We start from the raw sequence: 22,871 nt of genomic DNA, 5'->3' as shown, positions 1-22,871 counted from the left end.
GCAGTTGAGCCAAAATTGGAGTGGTTGAGGCAAAATAATGTCTGCTGGGGGGTGTGAGCCAGGCTGAGGTAGGGCAGGGCTTTATGCCTGTGAGTCTGCTCGATGCTGGTGATGTCCTCTGTTTTGGTTTCATGATTACATCATCCCTGATGTGGCACTGGGACCTGCCTGCTGCCTGTCACACGGGGGGCTGTGTGGGGCTGGGTGCTGTGGGGTGCTCAGGGTGGTGTGGGATGGCCCTGTGGGAGGGCTACAGTGTTGTGGCTTTTGCTGGGGAGAGATTTTGCTCATGGGGCTTCTCTGGGTTGAACACTCAGCTGTGCCCAGGGGCAGTGCTGGGGCATGGAGGAGAGTATTGGGGGATGGAGGAGGGCTGAGCCCTGCAAGCAGCTTGGCTGCCTGTAGCATCACCAGTGTGCCACCTTGGCATGGTGGTGCCAAGTGTTGGGGATACTGAGTCCTGCCATCGCTGTCATCCTCTTGTTCCTGAGTAGTGGAGGCCACTTGAAAGATCTTCTCAAGCCCCAGAGCCGGTTGCTCAGGGCTCTCATGGGAATTTGGAGACCCCATTTCCTGTCACAGTGACCCAGTGAAGGGTCTCCAGTGGGCCACCTTCAGTCAGTTATTTGCAATTTTGCTTTTTTGGGAAATTCAGCTCTTCCGAACTGACTGTGGCCACATGCCAGTGTGGTGGGGATCAGTGGGATTCCCCACTCCCAAGTCCTGCCGTCCCGCGGGATGGGCAGGGACGCGTCACGGGCGGCTCTGGGTGGGGGTGTGGGGCGCGGTGTGCCGGGGGAGTGGCAAACGGGGCTCACCTGCCCTCACCCGCCGGGCGCTGGCAGCGTGGGCGGCACAGAGCCGGGTGTGGAGCCAGTGCCGGGCGGCTGGAGGTGCCATGGGTGCCATGGGCGAGCAGGGCACCGGCATCCAGGTGAGCTGGACGGGGCTCACGGGGGTCTCGGGGCTCCTCACCAAACCAGGGGGGCTGCGGTGCCCGCGGGTGCCTTTCTGTGCCCCCAGCGGGGGCGAGGCTGCCACTGGTCGTGGGAACAGGCGGGGGTAGGGGGTGTAGGGGTGCCCTGGGATGCAGGAAAGCAACTCCCCAAAGTTTGGATCCCGCTCCCAGTGCTCCGTTTTCATTGATTTTGATCCCATTTAAAGGAGGAAGGAAGGAAGGTCTTCTCAAATCGTGTTTTCCCAGCTGCTGGCAGAGCAACACACCGAGCTGGTATGTCACGTTGTGGAGGGGGATAAGAGATTTTGTTATTTCTTTTCACTTTATAAACAGTAAAAGGGCTCCTCCGGCGTGTTTCCAGTTTGCTTACTCAGTGCTTCATGCATTTGACAGTTTCTGGTGCATAGGCAGTTTCTTCTATTGTTTGCAGGGATTTTTCCAGAGGGGAAACTTTTTTTTAACATTACAAAACCACAGAAACTGGCAGGAGGAATCTAAGGGAGGTAACGAATTGGAAACAGTTTTAAACTTTAAGGAACAAGAAAGAAAAGAATGAAAGCAACAAGATGAACTGAATCATTTAGAGAGGAGCTGGGAACGTGTGTCCTTGTGGCTGTTTGGCTGGGCTGGGCTGGACGTGCGTGGATGTTTCGTGGTGGAAAGCAGAGTTCCCAGACCCAGGGGCTCCTGGAACTGGATCTGCCCTGGGTTTCCTCCCTCCTGGCCTGTCCTGGTATCTCTGTGAAGCCGCCTCACTGGTGTGGCAATGCCTTGCCACTCTTGCACCAGGATTTGGCCCCAGCCCTTGCCAAGTGTTGGCTCATAGTTTGCATCTTGACAAGGCAGCAGGAGCGGTGCCTGTAGGACTTTGTGTGGGAGGACATTCCCAGTGCCTATCCCCATCCCACTGCTTGCCATGGTGTGGGCCTGCTTCGCCCTGGCCACTTCTGCATCTAAACCACTGCTGAAAGGAGCCTGGGTATTCTTTTTTCCACTGATAAACGGCAGTGCTGCAAGTTTCTTTCCGGGTATTCTTTCCCTTTCTCTTCCCGGCCGGCTGAATGAGCTGTTTTCCCTCCTCCCGGCTCTGACCTTCCTGTGTGCTCAGCCGTGGGCTGCTGGCAGGGAGGAGCGGGCTGGCAGGGGCTACCCTTGTGCAGGGAAGCAGGAGTTGGATGTGCACGGCACGGGAAGCGGCTGGGAGCTGGCGAACTGCCAGCACTGGGTAGTTTTTCCTCTCTTAATTAACAAACGGAAAACACCGAGCTCTCCTTTGGAGTGTGTTATTGCTTTGGAGTAGAGGCACGCTGCCGATGGCGAGGGGAAGGACGGTGAGGACGGGCTCTGCAGCCTGGCAGTACTCGGGAGTTGGTGCTCTGGGCACGATGCCACGCAGGAGCAGCTGTGTTTGGAGTCTGTGCCTGGGGTTTTGCCTCCTCCCAAGTTCTCGTCTCAGTCCCCTTGGCACATGGCATGTGTCACATCACGCGTTGCCATCAGGCACCGTGTTCCCCGCACTGGGAAAGCTGAGACTGCGTGTGTGCAGGAGGCTGAGCTCACACAGCTGCCTTCGTGCTGAGTGCTGGTGCGGTTTCCCGTGGTCCATGACCATCGATTCCCTGTGGTGCTGATCCATGTTGAGCCAGTTTCCGCTGTGCCTGAGTGTTTCTCTGCTGTTTCTTTGCAGGCCAAACCCATTTATGGTGGCTGGCTGCTGCTGGCCCCAGAAGGAACGGACTTTGACAACCCTGTCCATCGCTCCCGGGTAAGTGAAGCTGAGACGTCCTCTCCCCATGACATGGGTGGGGGTGGCAGGAGGAATAGCAAGGGCCTGTCCCTGCCCACAGGGGTGGCTGTGACCCCGGGAGTGCTGCAGGCGCCTCCATGCACCCATCCCCTTGTGCAAACCAGGAAGCTGGGAGATGTTTCCTGCAGCAAGGCTTGAATGCCTCCTCTGGGATGCAAGGTTTCCTGTGCTGGGCAGCAGCCTGGGGCGCTGCAGGTGCTGGTCAGGCTCAGTCTGTGCAGTTTTATTGCTTGTTGCTGTTTCTTTTTGATGCTGCACTGGTTGACCTGACACGTGTCGTGCTGTCAGGAAGGCTCTCAGACCAGTGGGCTGTGGGCTGTGCAGCTCTGAGCCATGCTGGGACCATCAGAAAGCTCCCAGTTTTCCTTTGGGGCTTGGAAACAACTGCTTTGTTTTCTGCAACTCATCATGGGCATGCCCAGAGCTCTGGAGGGAGGCTGCATCCCATCTCCTAATGTGGATATGCTTGTGGCAGGCAAGGAAGGGGCTGAGAGGTGGTTGCCATTTGCTATAACCCTGCAGAGCTCTGAAGCCAAGTGTTGGCAGCAGGGACCTGCAGACAGAGCAGGACACACTCAGCTCCTTCCCAAAGGGGTTTGCTCATGGCTGGCACAAACACCAGCATCATGTGGGGTCGAAGCATTGCCCACTTTCCTGCCCTGGGGGGTGTGAGGCCCAGAAGGATGTGGCCAAGCCAGCGTCCTTTCTCCGCTGGCTTGTGACGAGCACTTTCAGCCTGTCCCCCAGCTTGTCTTTCACGGAACTTGCTGCTGGGGCTGCCAGGATAGGGCTGTCTTGTGCGTGGGAGGGATGGCAATGGTCCCTGAACCCTCTGTCATGCAGCCAAAATGCTCTCAGAGCTGTTGGTAATAAAAAAATCGCTCCCGAGTGAGCAAGAATTGGGTTCTGAGTTCAGCCTGGGGTATATGGGTCATTATTTGGAGTACCAGGCTTGCTGGCTAGTACCAGGCTTGCTAGTACCAGGCTTGCTGGCCCACCATTAAGGGGACGTGAGACCCTAGTTCCCTCCAGGCTCTAGGCTGCCTGCTCATCTGGGGCTTGTGGAAGTGCACAGGGCCCTTGGTAGTTTTGCTTGTCCCAGAGCACTCTGGACTTTGCCCAAAGGGCTGAGAAAAGCAAGATAAGAATTGCTGCACTGGGGCTATGAATCCAGGACCTTTTTTATTTCAGCTTGCTGAACCAGTTTTTGCTCTTGGCTGAAAACAACCTGGCACACATGAAAAAAGCAGTTTTCCAGCCAGATCAGCTCTCCAATCTGGTTTGCTGTGCAGCTGCAGAAACAGCAGTGCCAGCGTGGTGCCAGGACCGCCTGGGCAGTGCCACCCTGGAGGTACTGCCACCATCCAAATCGAGCTCACGCCCTGCTGGGGGACGTCTGACATGACACCCTGTCACCCTCCAGCACTGGGTGCTGGAATAGATGATGCGGGATGAAGCTGAGGGGTGGGAGCAGTTACTTTGGGAATCCTTCTGCTGTCCCTGGTATTCCTGGCATGAAGCTGAGTCAGGAGAGGTTCAGGTTAGATATGAGGGAAAGGTTTTTCGCCTAGTGGGTGGTTGAGCACTGGAACAGGCTACTCAGGGCAGTGGTCACAGCCCCAAGCCTGCTCAAGTCCAAGAAGTGTTTTGACAATGTTTCAGGCACGTGGTGGGATTGTTGGGATGTCCTGTGGAGGGGCAGGAGTTCGACTCGATGATTCTGATGGGTCCCTTTCCAACTCTATATATTCTGTGGTTCCTGCAGGTCTTGGGTGTCTTGGAGAGCAGTGACAGGGCTTGTGGATGTCTCTGCTGGGAGTGGAAGAGTCTTTTGTCTTTAGTTATTTTTGTCCTCTGTATAGTTAAACCAGGGCAGTTTGGGGTCTGTCTGAATGCAGAGAGGAGCGGGGTGGGGAAGAAACCCCAAAACAGCCTCCTTTGGGTGCCCACAAAGCCGGACAGTAAATTAGCAACGGGCAATGTGGGCCTGGTGCATGCAGACCCCCAGCTCCTGTGCAACTCCAGGGACTGGTTAGCACTGCTGTGACCCAGCTCTCTGTCTTCTTTTGCAGAAATGGCAGCGCCGGTTCTTCATCCTCTACGAGCACGGGCTGCTGCGCTACGCCCTCGACGAGATGGTAAGTGCTGCCGGGCAGAGACACAGCCGTGTCCAGGATGTGGGGATCAGCCAGGGTTGTCTTCTGCCCTTGGAATGCTCTGCCAAGCTGGAGGAGAGTTGTGCTTGCTGGGTTTGGCTCAGTGCCAGGCTAGGTTTGCGTGGGAGCTTGGTGGATGGTCTGCAGAGGGTGGTGGGTCCCGCCTGGTGTGGGATTGCTGGCAGGAAGCACTGGGGGAAACCCCAGTGTCATCCCCCCCGCCTCCTTCCTACCCTGTTCCTTGGAACCAGCTGGGTTTTGGTGGTGGTGAATCACCTTGGCAGTGTCCGGGAAGAAGGCCCTGCCTAGCGATGCCCGTGGAAAGTAGGTCAGCTGGAATGCTTTCCCACTGCTTGCCCGCCCCGGAGCTGCAGCATGCCACCAGCACTGCTCCTGTTGGAGAAACAGAGGGAGGATCAAAGGAAGGGAAACCCCTCCACAGCGAGCTGCAGAGTGGGGCTGAAGAACCCAGCGTGTCAACCCTGCCCTGACCACCCTGGGCTGCTGATTTATCCTCCTGGCTACAGCAAGCCTGTGGGAGGGTGCCTGAGGTTGTGTGTTCTGGCATGGTGGGTACCCATGTGCTGGGATCCACCTGGGCAGGAGGTTCACAAAGCCACTGGGCACAGTGCATCTGTGGAACAGGGACATACAGAAACCCGTGTCTGTGGCGGGGAGGCTCCCTACAAGGTCAGTGTGCCTTGGTCCTCCTCCAATGCCTCCTGCGAGGGCACCGTGGGATGGGGAGGCACGGCAAGTGCGGCTCAAATTTCATGCCGTGTGTTTGTTTGTATTTTCACTTGGGGTTGGTCCAAGTGCCCTAAATAATTTAAATGTCTTCCGTAGGAGCGGGGGAGGCTTTAATACATTTTCAGTGTCAGCAACCTGGCTCTGCACTGGGCTGGTGTTTTCAGTCCTAACCCTGATAGGACAGTGGTTTGTGTCTGGCTGGAGCAGGGAGATGCCCCAATGTGAGGCGGAGGTACAAGGATGCTGGGAAACACAATCTGGGAATTTTTTTGCCTCTTTGCATCCTGAGGAGCTTGACCTGCCCCAGATTCTGCTGCATCTGGGCAGAAGCACCTGGGCAGTGCCCCAGCCCTGTGCACCCTAGGGGACTGTTGCCAGAGAGCACGCCGAGGACAGCAGGAGCATCCTGTGGTTCTCCAGGCGTCTCTTGGACTTTTTCCCCCTGAGAAGGGAGAAGGTGGAAAAATACAAACAAAAAGGGAATGTGCACATGTGCAGCGTGGGACGGTGTCCTGGACAGTGTGACATCCCACCGTGCTGGCACCTGGACTTGCTGCCCCCATGGCCCTTTGTGGTGCCATTGGAGGTGGTCAGGAGAGTCTGGCCTTGCCATAGCTGAAGGAGACAGTCACGGATCCTTCCTCCTCATTGGAGTCTGACACATGGTGTAAAAATACTCTCCTGACCTTTCTGTGGAGCACGTCCCTGCGTGGGATCTGTGCTGCTGCCTGCACCAGCTCTGCTGTCACTACCCCACAGCATCAGGCAGTGATGGCTGAGTGTTAGGGGTCACTGGAGGGGACTGGTGGCACTCAGGTCAGGCTGTGGGGGATGTGAGGAGCCAGTCCTGTGCCCCAACACCTCAGGCATTGCTGCAGAGCACTGATTCCTCCCCTGAGGTGTTCTGCTCCCTGCCTGTGGCTCTCCACTCCTCCAACTGTGCCGGCTCCTTGCCCACCACCTCCGCAGGCTGGGAAGGAGTAACAGGGCTGGGGCCTCACCCAGGGGGATGCTGTTTTTTCCGTGAGGGATCCACTTTGCAACCCATGCAAATGGGATGATCTACCCCCAGTGTGCCCCAGTTCCCCTCAGGTGCTGAGTGGGGGTCCCGTGGGGGCCTCGGTGCGGAGCAGCCTCCACAGTGTGCGGTAGCTGGGCAGCAGCTGGCCAGAGACCTCCCAGGCAGTTCCAGACTGGGATTGAATGGCTCTGCCTTGAACCTTTTAGACATTAATTTTGTGGGTTTGGCAATTTCTGCTGTTATTAAAAATGGGATTGGAGGGAGGGGTGAGCTTGGGAGGGCAGTCCAGGGCTGGTGATGGTGGTGGAGACGCTCCTATGCCTGCCCAGGGAGACTGCTCCCCGCTCCCAGCAGGTTGGAGAGCAGTGGGGTGAGGAGGAGCAGCTCAAAGGCACAAGCTGGGGAGACCTCAGGGGTCCCAAAAGATGTTGGTGCTGCAGAACAGAGCAGCCTTGGGCACAGGGGCCTTTTGCCATGGGGTGGGTCAAGTTTGGTGTTGGTTTGGAGCATTTTGGGCATAGAAGGTGGGACAAGCAGACACCAGCCACCCCATCCAAGCAGGCATCCAGCTCCCTCCTGAGACTTGAGCTGATCCCAAGTCTACGCTCAGGCTCAGCCCCCTTCTTTCTGTATGTCCACCCTTCTGTCTGTCCTTTCTCTGAAAACTCAAAATTCTGCATGATGGCCACGATGGGGAGGATGTGCACAGACCTTTATCCCCTTGAACTAGGCTGAGCGACCAGACTCTCTCTCTGGGGTCTCCCTCTTTCTGCTGCATGCAGTTGCTGGCACCCAGAGCCTGCCTGGCCCCTGGGAATGCCAAGCAGATCACATCCCCTTCCCCTCCATGGGGAGTGTGCCAGCAGCCGTTCCCAGCTCTGCTGAGCCCTGGCTAAGCCGAGCCTGCTCAGACGTGCAGAAATTCCTCCCTCCCAGCCGTGGGTGGATATGGAGGTTGTCTGATCACTCAGGGTTGCCTTCCCACGCTGAACCCCCGCAATTACCCCTCAGCACTGACTTGCTCCTGCTGTTTGATAAACCTTCATGCTGGATGATGACAGGGGTTGACGTTTGTGTGAAACAGCTGAAGCATCCAGCAAAGCCTGTCTTCCATTGAGGGAAGGCAGCAAAGAGGGTGACAGGAAGTCGGGGACAGACTTGGGATTGAGCTGCTGTGTTGTGAGTGTCCAAGGACAAGTTTCAGTTCTCCTGGTAAAACACCCTGTGGTCCCCAGTGAAACCACAGTGGCTGCTGCCACGGGAGAGCAGCCTGGCACCACGGTGCTGGGGTGGTTTGGAAGGTTTTGGTTGGGATATGGGAGCTGCCACAAGAGCAGTGCCGAGCTAAGGGGACGGAGCCAATGAGTGGCAAGTGCAGAGCTTCTGCCTCCTTTTGTTTTGATTGCTGCGATCTATAATTAGCGGTCGAGGTCTCTATAAATAGAGCCCTGCTGCGTGGGAACGTAGTGGAGAAGAGGCAGGAGGGGCTTTGTAGGGATGGAGAGCACTGCCTAATCCCTCCCTGGACCTGCAGGTGGGCCCATGGCCTCGGTGCTGCCTGGGGATGGATCCAGTCCTGTGGCTAGAGCAGGTCAGAGGAGAGGGTCTGATCTCCAGCACAGCTTGTTAATTATTCATTACATGTCCATGGGCCAGGCCTTGTCTCTGTGCTTCAGTTTGCCCCTGTACCACTTTTCTTGAGCTGGGATTTTTACTAGGTTGGAATTTTGCATCCTCCCTGGAGGTATTCTCCTGTCACTGCAGGCCTCCTTTCAGTCTGCCTGAGACTAATAATTGTGGGGTTTTTCTCCTTTGTGCATATGGTGGTTTGAAAGTAGGACAAAATTCAGGCTCACCTGGGAGCATCTCAAAGGTGTTGTGGATAACTAATGCCAAGTGAGAGCATCTTCTGGATGGGCTTTTCTAGTTGCCTTGCAGTGGTTCAGGAGGAGCATCCCTGGACATGGCATATCCTTCTCCCAACAAACTGGTCTCGCTCCATATCTGGCACCTTCCAGCGTGGTAAAGTGTGAGGATGGGCTGTGAGCCCTGATTCTACCCCTACCCCCTATTTGCTGGAGTCAAATTGCTTTCTAAAATTGGGAAGGGGTCTAAGAGGATGCTTAAACCACCTCAGTACCAGAGGTTACTGGGGTTGGGTGGTTGTGTTCTCTGTGGCAGCATTGCAGACTGTTCCTGGGCTCACAGCACAGTGGTCCTGCTCCTAAATCAGGAACCCAGATGGATCATAATATCATTAACCTCAGTACAATGAAACGGACATCCCTGCTCCAGCCTGTGATGGCAGGGAAGGAGGTCAGGAGGGAGCCAGGAACTGATGAGACTGGGGTGGGATGAAGAGCAAGGCCAGCCTGGCATCTGGGAATGGTTAGGGGAGCACTGGGACCCCTGGGATGGGTGTATAAATAGGAGAAGAGAGGCCAGCTCAGAGGTGGGAGGTCTGGCACGGCACAGGGGGCTGCAGGGTCACATCTGGAGCCCTGCTCGGCCCCAGGCCCCGCTCCTGGCCATGGAAACCTAAGGAATTGATAAATGGTTAAAAAAGGAGACAGATGTAAGCATTGGTGGCTGCTGGAGGGGGATCAGAGGGAAGGAGGGATGTGTGCTCGGTGATGCTGTGATCCACAGACCTGTGTAATTGTTTCCTAATTGACCCCCTCCAGAGTCCTCTTTATTTGGAGGAAAGGGGCATTTTAAAACGTCACTGTCAGCAGAGCTGCGCCGCGTTAATTTTCATCGTAGTTGCCTCCTTTGTCATCTGTATTGTTTTAAGAAGCCAAGAACCCGTGTGTGTGTTTTTCTCCTCCTTTTCAGATCAAAGCAGTTTATTTCAGTTTTGGCACAGAATGGAAATTCATTGGCAGGGATTAAAAACGGACCTTAAACATCCTGGCCTCTCTGTCCTTACTTTTTCCACAGGTTTTGCCATTTAAGTGTTTCCAAGCTCTCCCTGCCCCCTCCTCTGCTGGAGCACCAGGCTTTACAAACCCTATTCCCCTCGTCCCCAGTGGTTTCCCCCCATGGACATAATTTTGCCAGTGCCTCTGTTTGCCAGATCAAGACTTTCAGTTTCTGTTTAGCATAAAAAGCTTTTGGCTTGAATCAAAGTGTGTTTGAAATTTAAAGCAATCTGAGACAGAAAGGCTGGAGGGGAGTGAATGTGCAAGACTTGGACAGTGGCAGGGACCCCCATCCCAATTTTTTTCTGAGACTGGATGGGATCAAGTCAGGGTGGGTCCTGCAGGGTGGATGATGATCTGTGAGGAGGTTTCACCTGGGATGTTTAGTGCATATCTCAAAGATGATGCAGTAGCATCTTTGAAGGATTTGTTATGTTTAATTTTCAGTACTGATTTTGGGGAAAAAAATCCATGAACCTACAGGGAGCCCTGAGAACTTGTTCCCCTGGGCATTGCTGAAGCCAGGACCAAGCAGCCTTGAAGGGGGTGTGAGAAGGATACACAGATCTTCCTTTGTGGTTTTATATTAATGTCTTGCTTGATGCTGATCCAAATGTCATTACTGGGGTTGGGTATGGGGATCCTGTAACAGTGACTTTGGGGTTCCTGTCTTCCCATTTCTTTCTGCCCGAAGTGTCCTGCCCCAGGTGCTGCTGGAGGTGGGTCCTGGTGTCAAGAACCTGTGGGCTCCTTCATGACTGGTTCCTACCCTACTGTGCCCTCTTGTGTTTTACCTCTTTTAGTTTGGCTTAGTGTGTTTGGGAAGGTAAAACTGCTGAGCTGCAGAAGGGCAGTTTGGGGAGGCTGAGGGAACAGGAAAGGGCTGTTCCAGGGATGGCTCCTACACCAGTCCTGGTGACCATTGATGGCCAGAGACCATCATTGGGACACCAAAAGTGCCTGGGTTTATTGTGAGCTTGGAGAACACTGTTGTCCCCATCCCAGTGCCCCAAGAAGGGCATTTGGTGCCTGCAGGACCCGCTTGGGAGAGGCCCAAGTGTGAAGCAGTCCATGGCGGGAAGTTTGGGAGTTAACAGGCAGTGAGAGGATAAAAGCAGAGTTGAGAGAGCTTGATCCAGCCAGTGACCTCCTAACACAAGCTGCTTTGATGACCTGGCCCAGGTGCTTCCTTCCTGGAAACAACACAGCCCCCATTGTCTTCTGCAGGGCGAGCCGCAAAGCTGGAATTGCTCTTAGGCTGCGCAGTGAGGACAGGTTCAAGTGGCTCCATCCTTCTGCTTTTTCCCCACTCCTCGTCTCTTGAGACCTAGCAAAGACATTTGTGTAGAAGACGTGTGCCAGACCAGCGAGGGAAGTGAGCTGGAGTTTAGATTGCATTTATCTTGTTCACGGGAGGCAGAGTGAAACAGGCACTTAAAGCAGCTGGAATGACTTCTGGAAACCTGGGCTCCATACCCGTGGCCTTCAGCCTGGCTGTGGGCTCTTGGTGAAGGAAAGATTGTGATTTACTGTAAAATGTTAATGTAGAAATCAAACTGATGGCATTTAGCAGCAAAGATGTCAGGGGTTGGCAGTGAAGTGACACAGCTAAGGCCGAGCACAGTTACCATCACATGAGCCCTGTGGTCCCCCTCAGGCAGCAGAGGAAGCGGGTGCCTGGTCCCAGCTCTCTCCAAGCCAGGGCAGTCCTGGGCTTCCAAGCAGCTGTGCCAGTCCACAGGGACAGGAGTGACCAAACCACCCAGGGAACCAACAAAACCACAGTTTTTTTTGCCCTGCTGTTGCCTGGTGCTGGAAAGGGGGTGTGAAGCGAGGTGTCTGTGGTATGGCCCGGAACCTGCCACCTGCACTCTGTGGTGAGGATGGGCTGAGTTTAATTCTTTCCAGCCCTGTCATTGGCCACCAGATGAGGTTGGCAAGGACCACCAGTGGGTAATGCTGGGCAATTGTATCCCTTTTCCTGCTGCTTAAAGGAATCTTTAGAAGCAGCAGCATCCCAGTGGCTGGCAAATCCCTGTTCCCGCCGAGGATCCCATCCCTGCTGGGTGGCACGGGATATCCTGGCGTTGCCTGATGGGATTCAGTGCCGCAAAACCCTCGGTGACAGCTCAGAGAGGAGGACGAGGACGTGAATGGAACAAGGCAACAAAGCTGCTCCAAAAATCAAAGCGCGTTCCCCCTTTTTTTCCCCCGGCAGAGATCCTGTATTCATTGATTGTTGACATGACATATGTGGGTTGGAGAAAGGCAGCGGCAGCTTCTGGCAGGGGAGGAAGGGGCTGGGGGGGCCGGAGGGGCTCTGCAAGCCGAGATGCTGATTACCAGGGGCAGCAAATAGCTTGCAGCTGCCTCTGCTCAACACGCTCTTTGTGGCGCTTGCAGCCACTCTTTGGACGCAGCTATTTTTAATTTCCCCAAGCGCGCACAAAGCAAAGGGGGTGGGCGATGCCGCCGGCGTCCCCCCTTCCTGCCCCCCACTCCCACCCCTTTCCCAGCCAGCCCTGCGCTTCCCAGCTTCCTCCCAGCCTCCGGGGAATGTGGGGAGCTGCACTCCCCTGGTTTTTTGGGGATTTTTTTTTTTTTTGGGTCCGCGTTTGGGAGCCGGCCTTGGCTTTCCCCCCGCCCTGCGCCAGTGTGTGCGGGGAGCTGGGAAAATGCAGAAATAAATAAATACGCAATTAGGCAGCCGTCCAGCCGTGGAGTGGGGGGGGGTGTGCTGCAAAAAGAGACTCCAGCCAAATTTTGGAATGCCTGAGAAAGCGGCTGGAGCCGTGGGCGAGCGCGGGGTTGTGGGCTTCCCACCACCGTGGGCTTCCCACCACCGCGTTCTTCCCGACAGAGAAGGGGCTGTGACCACCAAAGAGGAGGAGGAGGAAGGAGGGTGGCATCTCCCAGCCTTGCTCTTGGGGGGTTCCCCCCGAGGACAAGGCATGTTTGTGCTGAAGGTGTGATGAGAGTGAGGGGTCTCAGCCAGCCCCCGGTGGGCTCTTGCAACAGCTCAAGAGCAATTTTTCTTCCGCCAGTGTTTTTGGGGCCAAAAGCCAAGGTGTGCCCTCTGTTCAAGCAGCAACACGGTTTGGGGTTAATAAATTACTTATTTGCAGTCCTTGTTCCTCTGTTAGGTAAGCATTGGTGAATATGATATTTCTGCTTTATCCCAGACATGAATTATTCATCAGGTTTGGAGTCTGTAAAAGGGATGTTGTCAGGTTAAAACTTGTGTGGAGACAAGCCGAGGTCTTCAGTGAGGTTTTGTAAACGGCTTTTCTCAGGGTTTTTGCTGGAGTCTTCCCCCTTTTTTCTGTGCTGTTTTGAGGCATTTTTGGTGAAAAATGAGAATTTCCTGGCCGGTTTGATTATTGGTCTTGCTCATTGAGTTATCATGGACTGTAAGATATTAAAAAAAAAAAAGCCATCAAAATACTCTTTTTCCTTCCTGCTGGACCAGGTAAACAGCATGTGAATGTGCCTTTGGTAATACATGTTTTATAAGACCTTTTTATTTTGCCCTGTTCCTTCAAAGGTGTGGAAGAGACTTATTCCTGCAGTCATTGAAGTCTGACTGCAAGTAGGCAGCAAGATAAAACAGCCAGACAGCTTTGCTGGAAGTTAAAATTACCATAGGTAAATCACGTGTGCAGCAACTTCATTTACCCTTCACCTCCTTCCTGCAGGATCTGATCCAAGAGCTGGTTTGTTGAAGTGTGTGCTAACAGGCTTGTACCCCTCCACCCACCACAGGCAGCTCAGCTCTTCCAAGACTTCTTCCACTGTTATGGGAGAGCAGGTCCCTGGGGCAGAGGTGCTGCCTGTGGGACTTGAGGTGCTGGGGAGAGCTGGGAAGGTCCCACCTACCATGGAGAGTTTTTTCCCCCATGTTTTCCTGGCATGCACCCCACAGCCATGACCTGTCTCTGCTGTCATGGTACTCCCTGCCATGGGGCTGCGGGGAAAAAATCCTTCCCTGTGAGGGTGGTGAGGCCCTGCACAGGTTGCCCAGAGAAGCTGTGACTGCCCCATCCCTGGAAGTGTCCAAGGCCAGGTTGGATGGGACTTGGAGCAACCTGGTCTGGTGGAAGGTGTCCCTGCCTATGGCAGGGGATGGAATGAGATGGGCTTTTAGGTCCCTTCCAACCGAAACCATTCTGTGTTTCTATGATGTGATCCTGGGGGTCCTCACTCTTGCATGACCCATGCCTTGGGTGCCATAGCTGTGGGTCTCTCCATGATTTTGTGGCCAAACAGTGCCCTGGAAACCTGCAGCAAGGCCAAGGCTGCTCTTGCACCGTGGCCCACGATTGTCACCACTCTCCTCCCAGTTCCCTTTGCTGTGGGTGATGTGGTCCCTGGGCAGAGGAGGCAGACGGGACAGGCCTGCAGGAGTGATTTTAGAAGTGTCCCAGCAGCATCCTGAGCTCACACGGGATTTCCACCTGTTGTGGTGCTGTGGCTGGGGAGAAAAGGTGGGGTTTTGGAGCACACCCAGCCTTGGCCCTTTCCTCCTCGTTTCATCAGCTGTGTTGCGATCGCATTGATAAAGTCACAGGGATCACCAGGGCGCTGGGGAGCTACTGGGATATAATTAGGGTTTTGGTTCACTTTCCTGGCTGCTTTCCCGTTAGGGGAGGGGCAGTAGGGATTATGGATGGAGCAGATGTGTGGAGGGAGGGGACGTTTGGCTTGCATGGGAGGTTAATGCTGTGCACAGGCTGATGCTGGGGGGGTGAAGTCTGTCATCCCAGGCATGGGGGATGGAGAAAATCTTCTCGGGCTCAGCCCCCTCGGATTCATCAGCCCCAGATTGCTCCTCTCTGCTGGGGTCGAATGGCTACTCCCAAAGGAGAGGTTGCAGAGTGCTCCTGGGAGCAGCTCACGGCTGTGAACTGCCTCCTCTCCCTGAACTCCTCTGGAAGTGCAGGAGCCAGATGTGAGCAGCAGGTTTAGGGAGAAAACACTGCTCCCCTGGGACACAGGGACAGCTCCAGCAGTCTGGTGTGTTACTCCCAATCTTTTCCTGGGTGTTTGAAGCACTTTTTGCCCTTTGTGCCACTTGCCTTTGTACCTGGTGGTGCCTGCCTGGCCAGGATGGCTCTTTGCTGTCTGCACCAGCACCTCCACCACACCTTGCATGTGGCAGCAGAGCCCAGCTCGAGTTGTTGCTGGGTGGTCTCCTTGCCACACAACAGCTGTGTGTGCCTGTTGGGAGCTTTTCTTCTAGGAACTGGCCCAAAAGCCTCCCATTTTGTGCCATTCAGTGGGATGGCCAACAGTCAAAGTTCAGAAAATGCTCTCCAGCTGTCGCCTGGACTTTTGGAAAGGTCTGCAGAGCTTGTCAGGAAGCTGCTGGGAGCAACGCAGAGCAGGTATGGGGTTTTTTGTGGGAGTGTGAGTGTAGGGTGTAGGATGTGGGTGCTGCTTGTTTGGCCAACCCGACCCAGCCTCTTGTGCTTGGGTTGGCCCTCACCCCTCCAACTGCAGACCCCCAAGTGCCCTGGGAGCTCGGCTGCCTGGTATTCCCAGCCCTGCAGGAAGCTCTGCAAAGCTCATAAGAGCAGCACTGGGGAATAATGAGATTTCCAGACTAATTTGTCCGGATTCAAGAACTTCCACTGAAGCATCTGCGCCCATGGGAGTTGCCCGAGCCTCCGGTGGATCTGGTGCTGCTGATCCCCAGGATCGTCCTCTCCTCCCCTGCAGTTGTTGAGGGCTGGTGCAAGACACTGTATTGACAGTCCTTGCGAGTGAGGGGGTCCTTGGGGAAACCCCACCACAGCAGCAGGGCAGTGCAGGGCCCTAAATTATCCAGAGCTCCAGGCAGCAGCTTTTGGAGGTGGCTTCACACAGCTGTGATGGTGCTGATGGCTCGGTCTGTCGCTGTGTGTCTGCTCCTACTCCTCTGTTCAGTTGCATTTGCAGGAGAGGTTGTGGAATGGTTGGAGACTGGGAGACCTGTGCCTCCTTCCCTTCTAGCCTGGAGGGGAGATGGATTCACTCAGGGAGGTACAGGGATTTGATTGATTCTTGGATGACCCTTGGCCTTGGTCGTGTTTCTCTCACCCCCATGAAGCAGAAATCCAGGTCCAGCTGTGGTGGAACAGGGCTGTCCAACACAGGTGGAGATCATTCTGCCTTGATCCAAGTTTCCAACCCCCTGACCTGTCTCCAAAATTGGCACCACTGTGTGTATAACCATCTTTGTATGGGGGTGACCTTTTGGGGACGTGGTTTCTGGTGTTTGGTGAAGCCCCTTGCTCCTGGAGAGGGACATGGGAGCCGGCATTCCTGGAGGTGGTGGTGAGCTCCTGCACATGTGAGCCTGGCAGCGCCGTGCAGGGACCACCTGGGACTTGTCTCCTACACTGAGGGGGTGGAGGATAAAGTTGACAAGGCCAGTTTGGAACAGTGCAATTTAAAATTCAAACATCAAGATGCAAATGAAACCCGTTTTTTCTTCCCACCCCCAGATGACTGCGTTTCCCTCTCCCGGCAACTCTCCCGCCATAATCCCTGCACCAAGCTCTGGTCCCTCCTGTATTTACCATCCTAGTGCGTGGTCTCACCAGGTTTTTGCCATCGGGCTGATTACCATGACAACTCCCTGGAAGGCTGTAGATATCTGCTTCCCCTTTGGCTGTTGAGCCTGTGCATTGGGGAGTGGGGAAGGTGCCACGCTGGCAGCTGCGAGCAGATGGGGTCGGATCCGTTATCATGTATTCCTCCCACCCTCTTCTAAGGAGGGGAGGAGGACATTTTGCATTTTAAATGCATCTAAATCCCGGAGAGCAAGAGGAAAGAATAACTCTTTGGTTTGCAGGGCTGTGAGGCGGTGCCTTTGGCATTGCAGGGCCATCAAGCATCTTTGCAAAGCTGGGCTTCTGCTTTGGTCTCCAAAGAGCTGGGATAGGGGTTGAGCGGATGCTCCAAGCTCTTTGTGCAATGTTTGGCTATTGCTTTGGTCTCCAAACAGCCGGGATGACAGCTCAGAGCAGCCTCTCGACCCCCAAGTGGGACCTTGCTCTCATTTCTGTCACGGTGCCGATGTTCTCTGCATCTCTGTCCCTGTTCCCCTGGAGCAGCGTTGGATGTGGAGTGTGCATGTCCATGGGTGCAAGTTTCCCTGAAGGACTCCCTGGATTTGGCAGCGCTGTTGAGGATGCACAGGCTCTGACCCTAGTGCTGAGGGAGGTTGAACCCACTTGGTGACCACCACTGGGTTTGCTGACCCTCCTTGCCAGGCATGGGTGGTTGTACCAGGACAGGATAAGGCTATTCCCATCGTGCACGGACCCCTTGGAGGCCGTTCAGCAGGAAAGAGGTTAACAGGAAGGAGGCAGGCTAGGCTCTGGCTGCCAGCTCCGACCCTGCTTTGGAGTGGGGAGCAGCTGGGAGCTGCAAGAGCAGTGCGAAAATAGCCTTATAAGGCCAAGACAAGCCGACTCCAGCCTCCGCACAGCCCCGGCCGGGCTTGCTCCGCTCCAGCACCCGCTCGCCGGATGGATGCCCTTGGGGGCAGAGCTACAGATGGGATGTGTGGCCCCAAACTTGCTGTCTGGGCACCCCCAGAATGGGAGCTGCCCGTGCCTGGCTGAGGTGGCACTGGGTGGGAGAGGAGCCCGAGGGTGCTCCCGGGCAGTTCGCAGGCAGCTCTCGGCCTCGCTCAGTGTTTAGACTCGCTGTCTGTGGACATAAACACCGACTTCGCTTAAAAGCGGCCCCTGGCTGAACTCTCCTGCCCAGCCCCTGCACTTCAGCCCCTTCTCAAACTGCTCCCAGGGAAGAAAATTCCTTCCCACAGGCAGAAGTGGAGCTGATGTTGTTTTATTTCCTGGTAGAGGCTCAGGAGGGCTCTTTAGGGGCCTGGCACGCAGAGACAGGCATGTGTGGCACTTGCTAACCCATCCCACCTCTTTGGGGTGGGTGACCTGGAGCCGTGGGGAGCTCCTCCACTAAAACAAATTTCAGGAGCCTGCAGTCAGCACCTGTGATGAACAAGCTAGGGTCAATGGTGGGGAAATATGTGATGGGGCTGGAGAAGGGTTATGGCATTTATCCAACTTGGGAGGTGTTCCTGCATCTCTGACTGCACACCTGGACAGCTGTCCTGTCCCATCCTTGTGCTGGTGCAGGTTTGCTGCCAGTGCAGAGCCACATTGGCAGTGCCAAAGCCAAATCTGCAGAGCACTGATTGTGCCTTCTTCTGTGAAAGGGGACGATGGCTTCTGGCAGGCTGGTGAGTCCAGGCAGTGGTGAGATTTGGGGGCATCTTCCCTGTTCCTTGCACAGGGGCACAAGATGTGAATGCAGACGGGCAGGGAACATGTGTTGCTTGATAACTCCTTGAGGATGTGGCACTTGAGGACATGTTTTAATGGTGAACATGGTGGTGGTGCTGAGTTGACAGATTTGATGATCTTAAAGGTCTTTTCCAACCTGAATGATTTTATTATTCTGTGATTCCCTTGCCAGTGGAAAAAACCCTCCTCTTCCTTTGCCTGGTGCATGGCCTGAGCAAGCTAGAGGTTTCTCGCTGGCTTCACCGAGCAGTAGATGCTGATACAGGAAGGGTCCACGTGGGAAAGGTGTGCTGAGGTGGCCAAGAAAAGATACCTACCTCTTACTTGGATGGTACAGGGAGAGCAGAGCGCTGCCGTGGGAGTGGGGGAGCCCATCCTTCTGCTGCCCTTTGATGGGCGACTGCTCCAGTCCATCCTTTTGCAGAGCCTGCAGAGGTCGTTTTCAAGAGCCTTTGTCTAATTTAATAAATCCAGGATGCTCAGCCTGCCAGCTGATCTATAAGTGTAATAAAATCCTCCTGCAGCAGCACTCTGGCTGTGCTGTGGCTGTATCGATAGCCTGGTGGCAGGAAGCCTAAAAGGCTCATTAAAGCCCTGCTGCTGTGCCAGCCGTGCTCACCCGGTGCCTGGGCAGCTCCGGGCACACCGTGGCGGCTCTGCCAGCACTGGAGCCAGCCCAGTGTGTGCATGGTGCATCCTCCAGTGGGGTTTGGGAGGTACATCCCCCTCTGGGGTTTGACAGGCTGTGTGTAGCCTCACGTGGCTGAAAAGGGATCCCTTACAACTACCTGAAAGGAGGTTGTAGCCAGGTGCAGGTCAGTCTCTTCTTCCAGGTAACAAGTGATAGGACAGGAGGAAACGGCCTCAAGTTGCTCCAGAGGAGGTTTAGATTAGAAAAATTTCTTTACTGAAAAGGTGGTCAGGCATTGGAACAGGCTGCCCAGAGCAGTGGTGAAGCCCCCTTGCCTGGAAGTGTTCAAAAACCATGTAGATGTGGTGCTTAGGGATGTGGTTTAGTGACAGACATGGTAGTACTGTGGGTTAATGGTTGGACTCAATGATCTTAGAGGTCTTTTCCAAGCTTAATGTTTTTGTGAGTTTTCAAGGAGTTGGTGCTTTCTTGATGGCCTCTGGGCAGGAATGGATGTGGCTCTGATTTGGGTTCCCAATGCTGTGCTGCTGCCAGGAGCTGCCTGTCCCAGCTGCATCAGTGCCCTTGCCCAAGCCGTAGTTGTGTCCATGTTGCCTGGATGTACCCGTGGCCATGGAACAGTGGAGTCTTACTCCCTCCCACCCCACAGCCCTGCCAAGATCCCACTTGCCTCAAGCACTGGGCACTGGGATGGGTGAAGCTTTTAGCAGGCACAGGAGCTGCCAGTTGCAGAGCACTCAGTGCTGAGTGCTGCGAGTGAGCAGCGCACTCGGCAGCCGCCCTCATGAATATTTTAGCTCAGAGAATTAACATTTGTCGAGACGAATTTATGGAGGCAGCGTGGATGTGTGGATGTCTCTTCCCCAGGCACCACAGGCTTGCTGCTGCTCCAAGGCAGCAGTGGGAGCCAAGACAGAGCCAGCCAGAGCATGAGCCCGTCACGGCAGAGTGGGACAGCAGAGCCATGATCTCCCCCCGGGACAGCCAGGCCCCGGTGCCAAGGCAACCACCCTGCCATGCGGGATAGACAAATGGTTGTGGTGTTTTGTTTTTTTTTCTCTTCCCCTCCTGTTTCTTGGCAGAAAGTAAAATGTCCCTTTTGTTTGGTTTCCTCCTCCCCCTGCCCCATCGCCTCTCTTTAAAGGTTGTGTTCCAGATTTTGTCAACCCACGTTGTGTAATAACCCCGGAGAATGGTGTGGGCATTGACCGTGTCCCACTGAGGCCGTGGCAGAACCAGTCCTTGGGAGCTTGACCGTGGGGTTACCTGCTCCAAAACATCCTGTGTACAGCTGCTGAGCAAAACTGCCTTGTATTTTGTACTGAGCTCCCATGATCCATGTGTTAGAAATGACGGGGAAGGTACTTGGAGAAAATTCTGAGTTTTTTGAATCTAAATAATCCTATTTTTCTACCTGAGTCCTGCAAAACCATATGGAAATTAGGGACTTGCAGATAAACCCTGTTAACTTTCAGCAGCAGCCATTGCACCTGGGAGTTCATCACCCATGGAGCATCCAGCACTGTGCAGGAGGATGCAGTAATGCCCTGCTTGGGATTTCTTGCTTTGGGCTTCTAAGAGGTCCCTGTTCTTTCTTTCCCTCGGTTCTAGTGCCCAAAGAGGGGGCTGCTGCAGTTTCTGGGCTCTGCATCCTACGAGTATCCATCCAAAGGTCCCTGCATCTCATCTGGAGGCTGCTAGGATTGTTGATGTGGGGAGCATGGCGTGACTCACGTCCTGAGCACCCGGGGAGGGAGAGGAGGAGGAGGAGAATGTACTATAGGCTTTGTGTGTTGTGGAGAGGGACGCTGAGAGCACGTGTGTGTGTCAGTAGGGATCTGTCATTCCGAATGGAAACAGCAATGCAATTGTTTCTTGGCTCCAGTTGCTCTGCTGGTACTGGCAGCATGGAGAGCTGTAGCTGCTCATGTGGTGCAAGTGCTCCCTTCCTGGTGCTAACGAGGGGCAGGTCCATTGACTGGACTGGAGATGGCTCATGGCACTGAGGAGAGCTGGTAATGGTGCCCATAATGGTGTCCTCTGTGCTTCCAGAGGTGCACTCTGCTGTGCTTCCACTCCTAACGCCAGTTAAATGACACACCCAGGCACCAGGTCCAGTTCTGGAGTAGCTGTGTGCTCCATCCCATTGGCAGCAGCATGGGAAATGGCAGAGGCAGGGCCTCAGCGCCTTGGGGACGGGGCTGTCCCTGAGCTGGGGACCGGCGGCAGCTGGAGCTGGAGCTGAGTCTGAGCGTCCACTCCTCACCTGGACACGAAGCCACCCTGGGGTCTGACGCTGGGTTCAGCCTTGTATCAAAGCATCTGCTCTTCAAGGGGCTGGTTGAAGTCCCAGCCTTGTTGTTGTTTTGGCGTCTCTGCCATACAACACCTCCCTGCTTCTGCATTTATTTATTCCCTTGCAATTGCGGGAGCCACGCAGTCCTCACCTGGCCGTGGACTAGCCCAGGGACCAGCTCTGCTTCCTTCCCCAGGGATCCCCAGCGTTGAGAAACCCCCCAGCCTAGAATGGGGTGGTCAGAGGTGGGGATGGGGTCCGAGCCACCTCCTTCTCCTCGGTGGAGTTTGCGTGTGTGCGCACACGCGTTTCCACCCGGCACCATTTGCATTTCACTTCAAAGTGCCTGTGTTGCCTCCAAGGAAGGAAATAAATGGTGTAAAGGAATTTACATCCCGAGTGAGCAAGGCTGCTGGTCCATCAGGTTTCATCTGCTCCTGACAGGTGTGGAGGTTCAGGGAGGCTACTGTGGGATGTCAGGTTCATCCCCGGTGCTGCAGGTGCCAGAGGGTCAGTCCTAACTTTGCTCCCAGCCCTTTCTTGGCATCCTGGCTCAGAGGTGTGGTGGTGGACAAGAACTCATGTGTCAGGCTGTGCAAGATGCCAACATTCACCCTCACAAGGAGGGGTGAGTGGCAAAACCACTTTGCAGGGCCAGCCCAGCGGTGAGGGGGCCCCAAACCGGCTCCTCCGCTCCTGGCACGCTTCGGTCAGGGTGGGGTGTGAGCTCCAAGGGAAGCCGCCCTGAATGCTGCTGTGGGGTTAAAGAGGGAGGAGAGCAGGCAAATTTTGTCTCTTCCTCTCCTCCTGTGCCAACTCCCTGCCAAATCCCTGTGGGGCCTTACAGGGAGTCAAGGGGTGCCTGTGGCAAGAGGGACTAAGTGGCCCAGGGCATCCCCGAGGGACTAGGGCTCCCTCCCTCCTCCTCGTCCCCTTTTCCCCCTATCCTGGCTGCATTCCCTTGTGCAAAACTACTCTGGGTGGGGAAGGAGGTTGGACCTGGACCTTACAGTCCTGGAGGCCTCGGCTGTGCCAAAGGCCAGCAAGACAAAAACGGTTCTAAGACTCCACTTGGAACAGGAGAAAGTTTTTCCGTTGGGTTTTTATAGCTCCCGGAAAGCGGGGTTTTATTTTTGTTGTCTAAGACAAAAAATCCTCTTAGGAGCTAAGTACCCGCGGCGGTGCAGGGCGGGAGGCTGTGCATGCGCCGGGCCGGGGGTCTGGGCTCCGTCCCTGGGGTCTGAGCATGCTGATTTCCACAAAGGAAAAGAGGAGGTTTTGTTGTTCCTGATGTACAACTGGTCCCGTTTGCGTACACATTCGCTGCAGCACCCGTGATGGCTCCATGCCACCCCTGAGCTGTCAAAGGATGCTCCCACCCAGGGACACAGCTGCAGGAAAAGCCCTTTTCCTGGGGAAAGGGTTTTTTTCCCACTGCCCGCAGGAGGAGTAAACTGGGGGCTTTGTGGGGCTGATCTGAATTTCCTGGGGTTGTAGGCTGGGGCCATTGAGCTCTCCTCAGTCGCCCTTTCTTTGCATGGCGCAGGCTGCTCTTGGAGGGGTTTTGCTGGCAGGGGAGCTTGTTTCCATGGTAAAAACCTTAACAGCATCTGCCAAAAATCCGTCTCCTTGTTGGCCTGGCCATCTGGAGGGCACAAGGAGGCTTTGACAGGGTGACAAGGTGGCCATGGGCTGCTTTGGGTCCTCCTTCGGTGTCGTTGGCAGCTTGGAGGGGTCCCTCCCTCAGTCATTTATGCCCCAGGTGCAGGTTTGCTCTGGGGTGCTGTAGGGACCCCAGTGTCACCCAGCCTGGTGGGGACAGGCAGGCTGTGGATGGGGGAGCCGTGGCATCCGTGCTCAGGGAGGGAGGGCTGCGGGCGCCATGCACCAGGAGCGGTGGCCGCGTTGTAATCGGATGAGCCAGCACTGCTCCAGATGGACCTGTCAGCTCTTGTCAGTGCTGACACCCCTCTGGGTGTCCCTCTACGTCCCCTC

At 55.1% G+C, this 22,871-nt stretch overlaps 1 protein-coding gene across 7 annotated transcripts in view; it reads left to right on the top strand.

The window, feature by feature from the left end:
- The window catches only part of MPRIP (myosin phosphatase Rho interacting protein), a 75,258-nt gene that overhangs the window by 8,427 nt on the left and 43,960 nt on the right, over positions 1-22,871 (top strand). For all 7 annotated transcript variants that reach the window (XM_018067254.3, XM_018067255.3, XM_025894514.2 and 4 more), the window contains exons 2-3: positions 2,646-2,723; positions 4,838-4,903. In XM_018067254.3, the coding sequence (XP_017922743.1) occupies positions 2,646-2,723; positions 4,838-4,903 (144 nt within the window). The remainder of the gene's footprint in view (positions 1-2,645; positions 2,724-4,837; positions 4,904-22,871) is intronic.

This window comes from Manacus vitellinus, unplaced genomic scaffold (genome assembly GCF_001715985.3).
Source record: "Manacus vitellinus isolate BGI_N305 unplaced genomic scaffold, ASM171598v3 scaffold_12_pilon, whole genome shotgun sequence".
In the NCBI taxonomy this organism is placed as follows: Eukaryota; Metazoa; Chordata; class Aves; order Passeriformes; family Pipridae; genus Manacus; species Manacus vitellinus.
The sequence above is the reverse complement of the archived record's forward strand: the minus strand, read 5'-3'. Positions and strand labels throughout refer to the sequence as shown.